The following is an 18,523-nucleotide window of genomic DNA, read 5'->3' as shown; positions in this document are numbered from 1 at the left end:
TTCCCTCAGCCAAAGAAAGATCAAGTAATGACATTAGTAAGAGGGAATTCATTCATGATTGAAGAAAGCTGGGACATCACAGGAACAGACACCATGTCCCTGGAAAAAAAACTCACTGAAAAATAATGTACATTTTACAGAAAACAAATGTTGGTAGAGCAAAGAGCTTTCCAATTCAACCCCTAAGCTATTATTTTGATCAATGCGACTTTAATAAGGAATCTGTGAGTGGTGAGAAAACAAATTTGATAGTGTGTCCTTTCAAGGTTATGCTCTTAACCCTATATTAAAAAGGCATTTATATACATTAAATGCAAAGCTTTGTGCGAGACAAAGACATATGAAAGAACCAGTGGACCAAAAGAGGGTGGGAAATGTCATTTCTTCTAGTTTAAAAAAATTACAGTGCACGGCAGTTGCCAATTTTATAAGGTTCTCAGTTCATCTTTGGGATGATCTGAGAACAAAATGATTAGCAGTGTGAGATGACAGTGATCAGTAGCCAGTTCCTGGAAAGCTGCTAAGTTATTAGGCTAAACAATGCATCACTATTATGAGTAAGTCAGTGCACTAACTGTAAATTTCCTTGAAAGCTGAGCAGTGCATGATTACACTCGTACACTCGGAGACTCCCTGCTGGCAGCTCAGAATTCTGCTATTGTTCCGAGTGCTACAGTCATAATAGTGCTCTGGGTACGGCAGCCTGAAAATGTATTCTTCATAGTCAGCCTGGGCGATGGCAGCTGTCATCTGAAGGATACTGGGGAAGCGAAACATTCTCAATCCTGAAACGCAGCTATTAGAGCCCCTAAACACGCATGTTTTTGTTTGTCATCACAAGCTACCTCTCATTTCTAGCTGACTCAATTTCCATTTCAAGAGCACTCTGACTTCGGAATGACATATATATGTACGGCTCCACCGGAGTGTAGCTTGGTTCTTTGGGGAGGTTGGGTTTTTTTTCTTCCAATGACCCTTAGAAGGGTTTCTGTTGCTGCCTGAAACCTGAATGGACATTTGTCAAATCTACCTGAATACATCTTCAAGGCATAAGCAAAGAACAAAGGTCTCCTCCATGTACAAATCTGGATGAAGTAGGAATTTAGGATGGGAAAAGAAGAGATCAGCACTAGCAGGAAATGAACCTAAAATGGTGAATGCAGAGGGAAAACAAGGCCTATATTTCTCTCGCTCACATGCATACACATACAGTCATACAGATCAGTTAGAGATGGTGCAGAACCAGGTACAGGTTTCTGGTTCTACCATAAACTTAGTACATGAGTGTGGAGAAGTCGTCACACGCTCTGGCTAGGGACAGACATTTAAAAAGCCTGAGCCTGAATTGGTTCAATCTTTGCAGGTTAGTCTAACCTGGCTAGGCTGAATCAGTTTGTACAGACATCCCAGGCTCAGGCTAGATGCTGGGGGTCGCTAAAGCAGCCCTCCCCTTCCCTTCCATACTACTGAGCTGGGGAGGAATGGCCAGGCCCAGGCAGGATGCTCTGATTTGGGAGGGGTTCCCCCCCTCCCCCTGATAACAGAGTATTTATCAGCTCTGCTATCAGCATTTATTACCCCATCAGAAAACAAAACCTCTCTCATTAGTTCAAGCTCTTCTTAAACAATTTGTTCCAAAGAAGGAATGGAGGGATATTACCAGCAGACCTGTTGATTAGCTCCAAAGAGCCTTAAGCCACTGTCCTTTGTCCCATCTCTTACGGCACGGACCATAGCCAGCATGTGGTCTGCTAACTAATGTTGAGAGGAGTCTGTGCAGGGCAGAGGGGAGAGGGGATCCCTGCTTAGCAGAAAGTGGTGAGGGGAGCGGGGGAGCAGGGGGAAGCCAGGCAGATACCTGATGACTCTGCTGGAGCTCCAGACAGGGAGCAGAGGGGAGAGGCCAGCTCTGCTGTAGAGCAGAGAGCCCCATCCAGCCCAGACAGCAGGCCGGGATGCTGGGGGAGTCTGGTTTAACTTAAACCAGGAAGGGGTCTGGGATAGACACTGCATAAACCGGTTTGACCCAAATCAGTTAAGTCTGATACTACATTCAACCAGGTTTATCTCAAACCGATTTCAGCAATTTTCAAACCAGTTTATGTGCACTGAAAATCTGTTCTGTTACAGATTTAAACCAGTTTCTGATCACTTAAACCCGTTTATGTGTAGTGTCTGTCCCTAGCCTTTGTGTCTGCGTCCATGCCTGTGTAAGACAACATCAGCATTTACGTGTCTCTTAGAGGTGCAGTTAAGCATAACTCATGATTCAAAAGCAGGGACCAGAAAAGTGTAAGAGGTAGTTGCTGTATGCTGTAGAGGAACTGAAAAAAAGTCATGTAGGACCTCAGCCTCACTGCAGGCATACAGTGTAGGTTGAAGCAATTCCTCCCCTGAATGCTCATTGTTATTTAAGGGGTGGGGGGGGAATGGGACTGCAGCACCTGTCTTCTACCTAAAATGACTCCTTCCTCACAGAAGCTACAAAATATCATATTTGCAAGTTCCTGTGTGAAGAGTTTGTCTCTCCTCATTTTGGGTCTGTCACACCGGACAGGTTGAGAGGTTAGCAAGCAAATCTTTCAAATTCCTTTTGTGGCTTAATTTTTAACATCAAGAAGCCATGGAGGAGTCGAAGCTATTCTGCCTTTCACTGAGCTTTTGGGCACTAAGCGCCTAAATCATTTGGAAAATGGCACTTTGGTATTTGGGAGAATTCTATCAATCAGCTCCCATTAAGTCTGACATCAAACTAATATTAAATGGGAAGAAATCATAACACTGGAAACATTTGACAAGTCCTTAAAACACTGCTGCCAATTCATTTTAACTTTCTTATCTAGACTTAGTTTAAAAGCACTCTAAACTTTTATTGCCCTCTCTCTTAAGTTGTACAGTAGGTGTAACCAAGCACATGTTAAAATAAGCTGGGGAAAACTGTACTGATTTACCACATTTTTTAATTTAGGGACTTTTGGTGGTTTTTTATTTTTCAGACAGTAAAATAGGAGAAGAAAACATTATCAATAATGGAGTTTCTCCCCAAAACAGAATGCAATATTCCAAAACATTACTCCAGTAACAGGCATGCTAGTGGATGTGAATTAAGTGCCCCCCTGACCATCTTATTCAATGCATTGCTTCTATCTAGACATGTGGCAGGGCCTACTTAAATCATGCATGCAAAGGAGATGTTAACTTAGGACAGCTAATACCTATCTGGGTTGCTGTGGTCATCTAGAAAGTTACACAACTGTAGCAGAGTTAAAAAAAAAAATTGAACAGTTATAATCTGTGGAAACAGCTCAACTTGAAAAGAGATAACTAGTGATAACGTGCCATGGAACCCTGTCAAACAGACTAACAGCCAAGGACATTTTGGTTTAAAGCCCTAAAAAAATACTATAAACAAAGAAGAAAAATTAAGTTAAAGCATATGCTCAAGTACATGGCAAAAAGATGCCAGCGTTAATTTACAAAGCACACCATGTATTTTGCACATGCACGCAATCATCTGCATTTATGATTCTTCACATTTTGTGCTGGTTATCCCTATAAATAAGGCCATTAATCAAACTTATAATGGCAAGCCCATTCCAAACACGCTTCGCTTCACGGGGCCATTAAAATGTAGTAACAGGCAACTAGGCATTGACTGTAGGATTTTGGCACCGATTCATATTTAAATGATGGCTTAAGGTTCCCAACCACCTTCTGTCAAAATTATCAGTAAATGAACCTATCTGAGTTCTTAACTTGAGGGGCAGAAAGAATCCTATTGCATTATTCATCGGGGCCTCTTTCACATGCTAGCACAAAGGGATACAGAGGCTTTTTTTGTCTGTGGCAACATCGCAACTACTGAAATATAAAACTATAGGCAAACTCTTTCCTTATAGGCTATTAGTCTTCTGTGTTGTAAAAATAAGCAGAGCTCATTTGTCCTGGAGCCACACAGTAACTATCCCTGCTTTATACAAAATTATACTGGCTCTATGGTAAGGCCTACAGCCAAGGCAAAACAAATGACTCGCCATATTGGAAGTACAATGACCACCCCCCGGTCCCAAGAGGCGTTTCTTTGGAGGAGCATGTGACCTTTATGAAGACCACGAAGAATTTTCTCTTTACAGTGTGCTCTCATTGCCTGACTGCTCTGCAGTAGGACTTCAGGAACTCAGCATTAACCAGGGCATAATTATTACTGAAAGGCATTTCCCACACAATGCAATGTGGTAACACAGTCAAACTGAGAAAGAACCAGACATAATCCAAATGTTTTACCTTCCCTTAATTGCAGCTAATAAGACTTCCCAGTGAGGTTTTTGGGGTGGAAGGGAGAAAGGAAGACAAACTGGCTTGGCTAATGACATAGTAATTTGCAGTAAGAATAAAACATCCAACTTCCATCTAGTACCTTTACAAACTGGAATTACTCTGCACAGACATGGGGAGGGTCCCAGAGCCTCTGCTTCAGAGCTGTATCAAGTCCCCTTTGTACCCATTCAATCCCTGGGCAAGTAGGGAATGGTATAGCCTCCAGTGTAAGTTAGACCAGCTGCAAGGCTCCTATAGTCTATTAACCAAGGTCCTGCAAAACGTTGAGAAACTTGAAGAAATCAGTGAAGGGAGCAGTGTCCCCTCCAACAGCGTTTGATTTGAAAGAGGCATATCTCCAGACCTGGAGCTGAAACAATAGCAGTAGATCACAATTCTACTAGAGTATTGACTGTCAAAGTCCTGTATAAGGTATTTCTTCCAAGAAGATGATAAAGTCAATTCTGGACAACCTGAATTCTCTCTAACCTCCCTCTGCACTCAGCTGAAATGATTCTGCTCAATGCTTACTGAGAAATGTGTTCATGGCAGTCATCAAGCCATCAGAATATTGTGACATCTGTATGTCACATACACAATGAAAAGAAAAAAATATTTTAATATTTTCCCCATATTAAAAATGGTGTGTGTATAGATCCCGTGAACCTCAAATGCACTTCCCCTCAATTAGGAATACAGCCTGTATCTTTAGCTTCCCACTGGTTTTCCTTATTGTTAAGTACCATCACCCTATGCATGGTGTAGTCAATCAAAACTCCTGACCACGCTCCCAGATAATTTGTTAATTTTATTCACGTGGAAACATCTGAAGCCTCTGCTCATATTGCTAACCCTTGCCTGTAAGAATGGAGAGTCAAAAAATAAAAATAAGTTAGTGGCCTATAAACAGGGAAAAGTTTGAAAATCCATTACCTGCATTACTGTCTACAGTGAAACCTTTCATTACTCAGGCTAAAAGAATAGGGCAGTATCAGGAAAGAACAAACTAAGTGTATGTACTTCATAGCATAGCTACAGGGTACAAGAGAGGGAACGAAAAAGTTTGATTAAGATTTTGCCTGACCTATATACAAGCCAAATAGGTAGGAAACTGTAAATGTTTATATGGCACTCAATACTCATCACCTGACCCTCTTCAAATCTTTAATGTTTTATCATCATAACATCCCTGTAATGTATGTCACTACTACTACTACTATCTCCATATTATTAAATGCGGAACTGACACACAAGCAAAATTATTTCCCCAAGATCACTTAGCAAGGTAGTTAAAAAGTTAATTAAAAAACCAAACAAATTAGATTTTTTTTTAAAAATTGTTCTCATTTAGATTGAAGCACATTCTCTTTCCTAAACACAATTATTTTTAAAATCATGACAGCCAACACTAAGGCCTAAACTTTCCATAATTTATTAAAATAAGTTAAATAAAAAGCAAGCCTGATACATTTCCTGCCTAAGTTTTGAAGACAATCAAATTGGCTAAGCAACTGGAACCAGAGTCTGTTGCTCTCATGACAGCATAGCTCCTCCAAATGTGGAATTCCTTTGATACTATTTATTCAATTTAGTTTGGTGTCATGATTAGTTCATGACAAGTTGAAAAAGCAACTAAAAGTAGAAACACAAGACAAGAATGTTTTTATTTTCCAATTCACGAATAAAAAGCAAGTGTAAGAGGCTGAGATCTACTAGTTCTAAAATGCCGAAGAATGTGGTGACTTGAAACAATCAGTTCAACTGACTAGCTAAGGATAACATTTGCTTTGTTTAAACAAATATGTTTTAAGTAGCAAAACTTGTTCTGACAGTGTTTTCCTGATGCAGATGGCACCTTAAATTTAAGTTTATGCAACTAATAAGCAGTTTTAAAATGCTGCTTTTCTGCATATTTAATTGCATTCCAGTTTCAAGCTAAAGCAGTAGAACAAAAACCAAAAAAATCACAAGGATCAAAAATCAATCCTCCACTAAAAAAGAAATACCATTCATCATTTTCTAACGTAATAAAATGTTTAAATTAAGATTCTAAATAAATGGAAGTTAAGCTACATAATTGCTTAAATATGTACAGTAAAAGCTCTGTTATTTGGCACCCCCCCCCAGGAGTGGGGGATGCTGGTTAATCAAATATTCCAGTTAATCAAATGTGCACTGTCTGGTGCACTCCCCGGCATCAGTGTGCCAGGGGACAGGGAGAGGGACCCTGTTCAGGCAGCTTTGCCCTGGGCTGAAGAAGTGGTAAGAACTCTGCTCGTGGTAGCGGCAAAACCCGGAAGTGGTACTTCCAGTTTCGCTTTGGCCGCCTCCCTCGGATGCCGGTTAATAGAGTTTTCTGGCTAATAAAGTGCCGTTTAACACAACTTTTGCTGTATATAGCACAGCCTCTTAGTTGGTAAAAACAGTATCAAGTTTAGCATAAGGACTACGTCTAGATACAAATCAGCATCTTCCTGGTTACCAACAAAGGGGAACTGACTTTTCTTTGAGAAAATAACTGCAGTACAACTATAAAGCAAAATTCAAATAAATCCTTTAAATCAAGGTTTCTTCATGGCTGACATCATATCAGTCTACTACGGCTGTGTGAAGCTTCAGTCCCCGATTTGATTAGGTGGAGATTCAGCCCAATTCGGTAGCCGAATCTCCGAACTGAATCAGAGGACCCTTTAATCTCTCCGAATCGAACTGGAACCCTTGGAAAGATTCGGAGATTTGGACATGGACACAGCTTTAAATGTTTTTTCTATATACCTCTAGGTAGCAGGCGGCTCGTGAACACTGCGATGCTGGGGCGCATGGAGTGTCCCATAGGAGTGCAGGTGGCTCTCCAGAAGACCTGGAAGTGGACCGGAAGCACTTACAGGTCTGCCAGAGAGTGCAACAAAGCCCCCCGTACCTCCCCAGCTCAGTGACTGGTGCCTCCTGGGTCTGGGGGGGCACCAGGGGTCCCCTTGCAGTTAATCGCTGAGCCTGGGGGGCACAAGGCCCTCCCGTTGTCCCCGGCGAACCAGAAGTGAACTGGAAGTACTTCCGGTCCACTTCTGGGTTTGGCACCAAGCACGTGGGGGCCCTCTCCACGCTCCTGTGGGACGCTCCATGCGCCCCAGCATTGCAGCGTTCATGAGCCTCACCTGGTACCTCGAGGCACGTACAAAAAACATTTAAAGCTGTGTCTACGGCTGAATTGCTGACTCTCTGAATCAGCATTGCATCTTCAGATTTGTCTGAATCGAATCAGCGACAGTGATCCGAGTCAACAAATCAAAACACTGTCCCCAATTCGGGCTAAATCCAAATCGAATAGGGCCCACTTCGCACACCCCTACAATCTACCCACCACACAGGGCACCTTTGGCAGAATAGAGAGTTGATCACAGGGCACTTAATCAAACCATTAGACAACTTCCTATGATCCCCCATACTTGGGTACCAGTGTAGCCAACATGTGTCACCACAATCCTTTGCCACATGCCACTATTTTGAAAAGTCCCAAGATAGGAGAGAAAGCAGTTTTGGCTCAGATAGGTACAAAGCCTGAACCTTCGTTATTACTTAGTTAATTCAGGGGCAGAAAGGCCTTGTGTTTTTAGCTTCTTATCAACCTCGCAACTTGCAAATATTCCTAATAATCCCTGCGAATCCAGGGCTTAATATTCATGTCTCAGGTTAGAAAATTGCATCAGATTCCAATTCGTATATTAGGAAAAGGACAAAATCTACCTATTTCAGCACTTCCTATATAAAAGACTTGAAAGCAGCATTCTGTTATTGGTTTGACTTGCATTAACTGAGGTGCAAAGGATCTCTAGCACGGTCATTATCAGGATTGTCCATGCTTTGTCACAATAAAGAAACAGTCACCAAGTAGACAATTGCTTACATATTAACGCAGTCATGCACAGGTAAGAGCCTTGTTCTTATCTTCTTCAACATATCAATATAAGTTGGTTGTAGAGTTCACCATAATGAGAGCATGTAGTTGACTGACAGGTCCCTCCCCACACCTCTCTATGGTTACAACATTATGCATTAGCTTGCATCTTAAATGTCACTTTGAGAGGCACGGTAAATTAGCTCAGGCGAACTAACTCTCTGGCCCATCAAGCCAAGGCTATGGAAATATATGAAGAAGTGAGCACAATTTACTTAAGAAACCCCAAAAGGAGTTGTAATTTTAATCGTCAGTAGTCTAGACTTCAGCACTTCTCTATTATGTCAGTTTTTTGCTACTTCGCACTTCTGCCATACTGACTTTATCTAAGAAAGTGTATGCTGGCTGACCGCTTCTAAGCTGCTACCTCTTAATTTTACTCTCTAGTTAAACATACTTAATCCAAAGTGAGGAAGTTAAAGCATTGAAAGTTTTTTTTTGGAGGGCAGAATACTTGATCAAGTGGTGCATGTTTCTTATGCATCAGACCATAAAAGTGAAATTAGAGTCCCAGTTACTCAGGTCACCACAACAAAACTTTGTAAACTAAATCTGGAACCAAAAAAGAACTGTGGTCACAAAGACGTCCTAACCAATCTTGACGTCTTTTATGCTGAAATAAAACATTTTGTGCTTGTTAATTTTGTGAAACCCAACTGTATTTTCTAATTAGTTACACTACTCAGGAAAGACTACTGCAACTCACGATTTTTGCTCTGTTGATTCTGAACTGCAATGAATGGAGTTATTTCCTTACTTACATTCTTGTTGGATAAATTCTTCCTTTACCAGCACCCAGTTATCAGCAGATCAGAGCTGGAGTTTACTAATGTTGGCAATAAACAAAAGAACAAATCTGCACTGTGTTTCCTCTGAAAAAAGAAATGCCAATACTTGTCCAAATGCATTAAAACAGAGACATGACAGCTGATTAAGAAGTTATGCATTCCATAAATTAAATTCATGCACCCAGAAGAGAACTGTAATTCTTTTTTGATTTACATTTTAAGAAAGCAAAAATGGGGCATGGCCAAATAGTTCTAGGCCTCGGTCTGGGTTTTTTCTATATAATGTTAGGGGAATTATGATGTGGATTCTAACTACCGTGTTAATAAACAACTCAGTCACAATATCATTAAGCAGGAGTAATAAAACCATACCGGGCGCAGATTATGTAACATCTGCAGCACTGTAGTTTTACTAATAAAGGAGTAATGCACCCTACCATAAGAAGAACAGTGAATCTCAACCAGGGCACCATGGCACTTTGAGATCTTTTCAGGGTTGCCACACAATGCTAACATGTTCGATTTGCAAACATGATTCACAAGATAAACCCAGAGAGTCAGTGTCAAAAACATACTGATCCGTTGTGATCCTTGAGCTCTTTGCAACAGAAAAATTGCTTTATTATGTTTCTGTAGTTAAAAAACAAGTGAAAACTAAGAGCTGGCATTTTCAAGGAGGGCCTTGAGTCTAACCAGAGGTGCCTCAAGTTAATGGAGGAATGTCTCGAGTCAAAAAAGGTTGAGAATCACTGGTCTAGAAGCCAGAGGGGTATTAACATTTTTGGTGTGCATACTGCCTTTCATCTGAAGCCTTGAACAAACAGGGAATCTAAGACTATTTCCAGGAAGTAAGTAGTAAAAAAAACTGCCCAAACTAACTTCCTCAAGTATTTTACTGACAGTACTAATTTTGCATGCTACATCAGTAAAATGCAGTGGAGCGAGGCAGCAGTTTGCCAATGCATAGAAACAAGGCACCAAAAAAACCCAAGCAAACAAAAAAAAAAAAACAACCAACCCCCAAAAACTCAGATCCAGTTGTAATCTCAATAGTCAGGATATAGTTGCTTGAATTCAAACAGGAAGAAATGCAAGATTAACAGCCCTTGTTATGACGAATGGCAAGATAGGATCAGAACCTCGGTTTTACCTAATCTGTGCATCACAGCCTCTCTCCAGGAACACGATGCTCCATGGCATCAGGTTAGGGATTTGCCTGGTACTTGTGTTCCCATGCAGCTTCTAAGAGCTTCTGACCATTTCTGGCTTAGCATAACCTAACAAGGTCTAAGCCAGTGGCTCACAACTTTTGTACCAGGACCCATTTGTAAACATCAATGGCCACCCAATCCAGTGCCCCTCACCCCCAGCACCCCAGTATATGCAGGAGATGGGTGTGTGGGAGGAATGGGGGGCCCAAGCAGACCCTTGCAGGCTGGAACTCTGCCAGCCTGCAAAGGAAAAGCCATAGTTTCCAACATCTTTCTCCTTTAAAGGAGAATCCATTTTTGACGTTTCTTTATGACCTCTTCATATATTCTTACAACCAACTTTTGGGTTGTGACCCACGGGTTGAGAAACTCTGGTCTAAAGTGACCACAGGACAAGCCTGTAGGCAACAGTAATAGTAACAAAGGAAGTGAAACAAGAGTGAGCCCATCTGGCCCATGGGTCACAAATAAATTGAAGAGGGAGAAGGATGAGAATCAATGTTTGTTATAAATTATAAGGCCAGGTACAGACATTACACTTTTACCAGTGTAAATGACTGGAAACTAGTCTATGCCCAGGATGCAAATTAAAGGGGAGCTTGGGAGGAGGGGGGTCTGAGCCCCACCATAAGAGACGAGAGCCCCCCTGTAAGTTTTGAAATTCATAACCTTGGGCGTCTCCGATTGGATTTCTCCTTCACTTAAGTGAACTTGTTAATTAATGAACCGGTTTAATTTTTTTTTTTTTGCAGATCCCCCAAGAGTCAAAGTGTAGTTCAAACCCTGCCTATACCCGAAACAGAACAGAAGTTCGGCATGCATAGACTGATTAAAAAATGGTGGAACTCAGTCTGAGATTTGCCCCGTCCCCCATTTCCACCAAAGGGCAAATGTGGTTTATGTTTGCTACCTGTCTAACTAAACCATTTACAGAAAACACTAAAACTTAAATGGACTCTGCCTCGGGATTTTCAAATGTCTGCACCTAGCCTAGAAGACCTGATCAGCAGGGAGAAAACCAGTTATTTCCAAGGTTTCAAGTATTATAAACATTAGACCTTGTCCCACCCATGGAAATTTTGGCAAGCAACTCTTCATGAGCATGAAATGAAGGTATTCCCACTTAGAGTCATGCTCTCTGCTTTGCCTCAGGTTTCCTTGAACTTACCTGAAGTTTACTGGGCAGTGAACTGCTGCTAAGTTTGTGAGTCTGAATATCTAAATCAGATTAGGCAGGTATCCAGGAACAGTACTTTGGAAAATGCTGAACCAGGAAGGAGCAGAAGGGAACCCTTTTTCTCTAACAGGCTTTAAGGACCAGCTCATCCACCCTGTACCCTCCTTACTCAACAACCTATGGACATGACCATTCAGATCCCACTGTGATAGAGAAGGGACCTGGCGGGGGGGGTCCGTACAGCTCTGATGTTGCAGAGTAACTTTCAATAAAATCAAGGCCTTTTAGGCTTTTGAAAGTCTGCATCATACCAGCAATCACTGAAGAGAAAACAAAATAGACCATCTTTTGGAAGTAAGCAAAATCTTTTATCCTTTTCAAACACTTTTTATGTGGCCCCTTCTAGAGGATTGTGGGACCGACCAATAGTAATAACTTGTTCTTTGACAATGATGAAGTCGCATGTTGGCTCCATTCTGGAAAAAGGAAAACAAACCAAGACACCAACTTCCCTAGGTTATGCAATGGGCTCCTAGCAGACTTGGCAATGGACCACAGGTTTCTTGGAGGGCCGTTCCAGATATACGGAACGTGAAGCCTTCTCTCTGACTCCAAGCCATCACCTGATATGAAAGACAACGTAATGAATCGTTCAAAACCCAGGACAGAAGAGCTGCAACTCCTGAGTTCTAACCTGAGCTGCAACATGCATTTATTGAACAGCAATATGCCAAAGTCAGCAAAATCAAAAAATAAAATAAAATAAAATGCAAATTAAAGAGGATCTAATTTTGATGCCCAACCTTAAGTATATAACGATGGATTTTCAGAGGAGCCAAGTACCACAATTCACTTGAAAACTATGTAGGTGCACATATTCAACACCTTTGAAAGCTAGACCTAAGGGTCTTAGCAGGAGATCTCAAAAGGCTCACCTTAACATCTGTGTCAGACTTCCCTGCTCTTGACAATGAGGATTCTGCTAATTATCTCCCACAGAAGGGCATCATGAGTATAAGATTTGTATAAAAGGGCTATGTAAATGTTAAAGAGTATTACCAGGACACTGCTAGGGAGATCTCGGATTGTGTTTTAAAAACAGCGCTGCCAGATACAAGACCAGAAACCATTTTCAAGCATAAAACACCTTGCACAAATTCATCTCTTAACCGCATCCTGATTAGGAAGTCATGTCATTAGAGCCAGGTACAGCACTTTGGGCGCACTGTTTACCAAATCTTAAGAGTATAGTTTGATATTAATGAAGCTACTAGTTCTAGAAAGCTGTACATGTCTTCAAGTCATTGATCTCATCATCACTACTTTGTTTTTGAAAATCTAAGTTTTTCTTCTTTTGTATTCTCATTGGCAGGCTCTGTCACACTCCCCTAAAAGCTACTCTCTCAAATGAGTCGTGGCTGGCTAGGAGAGCATCTTAGGCTTGCTTTACCTTTCCTCAAAAATCAGCATCAATGTCACATCTTTTTAATTGGGTATCTGGAAACTCAGAAGGGAAGGGCTTACTTCTTGACCTACTGCCCTGTATGTTGACAGTATACCAAGGCATTGTTCAGAAGCCAAGAAGAATCAAGAGTGTAATTTAATATTACGCACATACACACAATGCTGTAAAACTGGATGGGGTCATGCATGATGATAGGATGGACTTAACCGACTATACTGCACGGCTATTGAATGAATCTTTGTTCAGAGGACTTTGTAGAGCTAAGCACCTTGGTTGGTTTTAAACTACCGAAACTTGCCTCTTCAACCGTATCTTTAAAGCCATTCAAAAGAAGGAGATTGCTCCTTCCTCCCTCCTTCCTATTGCTAATGTATAACCTGGGCATTGCCAAAAGAACAGAGACCTGCCCCTGACCCTCCGCTTAGATTTTAACTTCTAGATGGTAAAAAAGAAGATGCAATTTAGAGCCTTTCAAGTAGCAGGATGAAAGTGAAGGTGACAGATGACAGCAACATATCCACCAATCAATAGATATTATTCAAGTGAAAACCATTCCAACATGTCACTTGTGGTGCATCACCTTGTAGCAAGTGGCAGTTTAATCTTTATCACCTAAGCAGAATGGAGGGACTGGTGAGGTTTGGCAGAACAGTGGCTGCACCTTTTATGGCACTGTAAAGGTAATTGTGTTTGGTGCATCACCGATATCTAAGACACCAATTACCTATACAGCACTGCAAAAGAGAATCTGCACAGAGAGAGGGAGGGCAAGGATGCAATAGCAGAAGCAGGTGATTCAGCCAAGGTCATTATTTTTCCAGCATCCAAGAGCACGCTCCATAATTTACAGAATATCAAGCGACAAGTTTCCTCCCACCAAGCAGCATACATGAGAAATATAAGCAGGATATCATTCACTAGTAACAAACAGCAGGATAACAGCAGAAAGACTCCTCCAACTACAAGTTAGCCTGGTTTCCCCCCTCTCTAGAAAACCCATAAAAGTCATGGGCTGACTTGCACGTGGAGTCAACCTACAAGTGGAACAACGTGGTATTAATGTGCAGAGCAAATGACTTGGCACAACACCCTTCAGGGACAGCCAGAAGGGTGTCGCTCCGGGTAATTTGCTCCAGCATGGTGATAGCAAAGCAGGTGACCCCACACAGGCTGGCCATGCAGGAAACCAGGTACAGGCATCTCCTCTAGCATGCTGGCAGCAGGTTTGGCTTGCAGAAGTGCCAGAAGGCTAGTTGACCCAGGCTGCCACCAACCCACAGGTCCTAGGGACCTACTCCACTGCCGAGGGAGTCGAGCAGGACAGAAGCTCAGAAGCCCCAAGAGCCCCGCTCCAGGCGCCTGGCTTCATTGCAAGGAGCAGGGCACTGGGAAGGCTTGGGTCCCCAGCTCTCCAGACCGGTAACTACTGAAGCTGCAGGAAATAGCCCACAAGGTGAGTCAGGAAATAGCCCACAGGGTGAGCTGACAGGAAGCCATGCACTATGGCTATGCTGCTGAAGTGGAGATATTTAAAAAAAAAAAAGTTAAAATAGGTTTGAATTTATTTTTACTTAACAGTGGAGTGCGCGTTTTGGAAAACACCAGCCATCCTGAAAATTTCCACCACCAAAACAAAAGTGTCCAAGATTGAATTTAAAATATCTAAAAGACAACGTGTTTCATTCTTCCAAAAAACACAAATTAAACCATCTTCAGAGGTCACATCTGAATAGACACCTATGCATAACAACAGCACAGACATAACCATCCACTTTCTCCTTCCCCACACCTCCTGAAAATCAGGGCAGTTTGGATTCCGGTTGCCTAAAATTAAAGCAATCTGCATGCAGGCTTGGCTCTGGGTGCCACGTGAAATTGGAATCCAGACCTACAGCTCAAAAATGGCTTTTTAGTCAGGGTCTGTCTTTGTTTAATCCTGTAAACACTTTCCATTTATCTAAAAATATTTATCCTGATATGTATTGATGTGAAATTTTTGACTGAGGATAATTTGATGACAGCCCTGGGCAAAAATATCTTTGGTACAGAGGATGCTCTTTTGAGGTCAGCATTCTTAGTGCGTTTAACCCTTTAGGTCCTTTCCTGGGTTTGCAAGATTTTATGTGGGTAATAGCAGTTTGAGGACTCTACCTGTAGCTATTGACTCATATTTGGAAAAAAAGTGGTTTCTTGTCAAATTGAACTTGAAAATATTAGAATCAACTTATAACCGGAACACAAGATATGCTGTTCTCAGGTCTGACGTGCATTATGATTGTGCCATTAAATATAGATGGCCCAAATCCTCAGTTGGTGTGAACTGGTGTGGCTCCATTGAAATCAATAAACCTGTACAGATGTGTATCATCAGGACATCTGGCCCATACATCTTACTCATGGTACATTACTGAGGAGCTTTGCTGCCATTTACCCTTTGCCTTGCTGCCCCACTGTAACTTTGGGCTGTCACTGCCAAATTAGCACTTGTTTTAAAAATGTGGCTTGCATTTTATTGTAAAACCCTCAGTCAGTTTATCCCATTTGCTGCTGATTTCCTTGCTCTCTTCATTTCATTAACTGCCTTGAACTCCCAGCCAGTTTCAGAGCTGCTGCTTTTCTTAAAAAGAAGAAGAAAAAAAGTTTACATTGCCATGACAAGAACTCTGAGTCAAGGCGTTTGAGCTGGGCAAAAGGCTGCAAGAGGCAAAAGGCCAACTGGAAGGAGGGAGTATTTCGTATTCCCACCCTTTGCCTCCAAAAGGTGATCAAACAAATAATAACTATACAGGATTCAAAAGTCGGTCCAGCAATTCTCCTTAAGCAATGGAAGAATTTCACAATCTAAGACACACTCCCACACTCCCCACAGGTCACTTGTCAGACCCAAGAGCAAGTATTTACTTGGCAGGGCCTGTCCAGGGAATCTGAAGCTTCACAAACCACTTAAATTAGGATAGCGATGATTTCAGTGCTAGGTCACTGGTTCAAATCCACCCCGGACTGACAGCTTCTAAAGTCATGACTGTTTAACAATACTTTGGCAGCCCTGGTGAAAGTGGAGGTGTGCCTGGGCAAATAAAGAGAGGGCAGAAGTAACCAGAAGTGTCCTAACAGAAAAGCTTAATGGGCCAAGTGAGCTAGCTTAACTCGGCTCATGTTCATACTTGTCCCCTGAAGGTGGGGTTTGGGATAAAGGAAGTCTCCAGAGCGCTCTGGTTTTGTGGTCAAAGTTACCATCACTCGTTTTTTAAAAGAGCAGGACGACAGAATAATGCATTATAAAATCAGCCGTGCTCCCACTGTCAGGCCTAAGCTTCCTTTGTGCAGATGGGGTTTGTCAGCACAGAAACTCCTCAAAGCAGGCTCCTGGTTTTGCCAAGTCCTTGCAAAGCATGGACACCGAACCCACTACTTCAGTAGTGTTTGCTGGTGTAAGGATGGCAAACACTCCTGTCCTGAGATCTCTGCCATCTCCAACAATCAAAAGTGGGGAAACAAATAAAATATTTAACAAACTCAAACAGAAGCTACACCCCTGCCAGGGTATTGATCCAGAAAAAGAAAAAAAAAAAAATTACCAGAGGCTCCATGAAATCCACTAGCCACTTTACTATGGCTACTGATCCCATGTGGAAGGCAATTTAATGCCACAGCAGTATAACCCTGAGTGCTACACACGAATGCCAAAGGACATGGGCTGCAACCCTGACTGTTCACAATGATCTGGCATTGAGGATGGGAAATGTAACATGAAGCTAGGAGACAACTGGACCATCCTTGAACTTGAAAAACAAGCTGTGTATGAAAAGCCCCAGATTTAAAGGCTCTGGTGCCGACTTGAATACGGATGTCCGAAGTGACAGAAAATGAAGTGTCCTGATTAACAATTACGGGAAACAAAGGTGAGAGCAGTCACTTATTCAGCAATGAATGGTACATTAAAGAAAAATGCCTTTAATACCCTGTTGAGTATTCAGGGGCAGCGGTAAACAAGGTACTGATATACATTACGCTACAAACAATACCAGTGGTGAACCAACCCGGATGAGCCACAAATCAGAGTGAAATTTCAATGCATGAAGTTTAAGCTGGAAGATAAGGGACTGCAATCAAATTACACCACAAATAGATTCATTCATCCCTAAGCATTACTGAAGAGGGAAGATTGAATTAGAGATTGGAATAAAACAATTTAGAAAATAAATGGCACAAATTTATTTTCTATTTATTTTTCTCCGCACCCCCCCCTCCTCTCCCTCCCTCCCTTCCCCCCACCAGCAAAAGTCCCCAGTCTTTAAAGAAAAATGAGATTTAGGATGATTCAGTGAAGGAAACTGAAATACTAATTATCAGGCTGGAAAAACAAGAAGAGTTTGAGTTATATTATTTACCTCCCACTCTAGCTGAATAAACCAACAAAAGTCAACATGCTAACCCCTAGATATAGAGTGTACATTTGCAATTCAAGTTGTTTTCTTCTCAGGCCTTGGCAGAATATATAAATCGCATAAACTGGTCACAAATATTTTTTTTAAATTGTTCTCTCACACACACGCTACCTCCCATTGCCTGTTTTTTTGCAGAAATCTAAGAAACCTAATGAAACACATATTACTCAATAATGGTCCTTGACAAAAAAACAACCCAAGAGTGCAATGTATGCAGGTCGGTTCCTTGCCACCCCCCGCCAAAGGCTTCCACCACTGAAAAAAGCACCCTTTAAAACAAACTGGGCGATTTGCTCTTTTAATAACTGCTGCAAGCGGAAAAAAAAAAAATCCCTCCTCCTCCTCCTCCTCTTGCTCCTGCTGCTGCTGCTGCTCTTGTCTTTGTTGTCCAGACCGATCGCCTTTTTATTTATTTCATTTTTTCAACAGAGGAAAAAAACAGTACTTTCTAGGCTTTTTTTTTTTTTCCCCTCCTTCTTTTCCCCTCTCTCTCTCCCTTGCACATTCCCCACACCTGTTTTCATTCATCCATTCATTTGCAAGGAGCAGCTCCCAGGCGAGATGTCCAGATTAAAGAATACATCAGCTATATAAGGGGGCAGACTAAGGATTTTTTTTTCTTTTTTCTGTTTTTAAAAGAAGAGAAATACAAAGAGAACCCCCTCCTCCCCCCAAATATCCCCACCTGAAATGCCTGAAGAAAAGGGGGGAAAAAAATGCAGCGAGGAACAAAGTTGTTTTCCACCTCTACCCCCCCAACTCCTCACCCCCGCCCCCTTCCCATCCTGGTTTCTGCAACGGAATTAGCCAAGGGAATCTGATCTCACTTGCAGCCTCTTTTATCTTGCATTTTGCTTCCCTTATTTATTTGGCACTTACCTTGTCTTGGAGGAAAGGAAAGCAAGTTTGATTAATCCATAGGTAAACAACTGGATGCTCTCCTTGGCTATGCTGGCTACTTTAAGCCTGTGCTCTAAAATATGCAGCTCCATCTTTTCCTTTTTCTCATTTGTAGTTCATCTATGTTGGGGTTTTATTTTTATTTTTCTGAATGGGGAGGTGGGTGGTTGGGGTCTTATTATTATGATTATGATGTTGGATTCTTCTTCTTCTTCTTCTCCCCCTTTAAGACTCCAGTGAAGGGAAGGGAAAGGCGGGGGGG

The 18,523-nt window shown here is 41.8% G+C and overlaps 1 protein-coding gene across 3 annotated transcripts in view; it reads right to left on the bottom strand.

Moving 5' to 3' along the window:
- Window positions 1-18,523, bottom strand: part of CASTOR2 (cytosolic arginine sensor for mTORC1 subunit 2) — a 172,556-nt gene that overhangs the window by 147,671 nt on the left and 6,362 nt on the right. Inside the window, exon 1 of one of the 3 annotated variants that reach the window (XM_006027023.3) lies at window positions 18,241-18,517. The exons of 1 other annotated variant lie outside the window; for it this stretch is intronic. In XM_006027023.3, coding sequence (XP_006027085.1) covers window positions 18,241-18,353 — 113 coding nt within the window. In that variant the 5' untranslated portion in view covers window positions 18,354-18,517. Of the gene's footprint in view, window positions 1-17,875; window positions 17,905-18,240; window positions 18,518-18,523 lie in introns of those variants that run through there. One more of the 3 variants, XM_025208075.1, reaches the window with a different exon arrangement.

This window comes from Alligator sinensis, unplaced genomic scaffold (assembly GCF_000455745.1).
Source record: "Alligator sinensis unplaced genomic scaffold, ASM45574v1 scaffold1291_1, whole genome shotgun sequence".
Taxonomy (NCBI): Eukaryota; Metazoa; Chordata; order Crocodylia; family Alligatoridae; genus Alligator; species Alligator sinensis.
The sequence above is the reverse complement of the archived record's forward strand: the minus strand, read 5'-3'. Positions and strand labels throughout refer to the sequence as shown.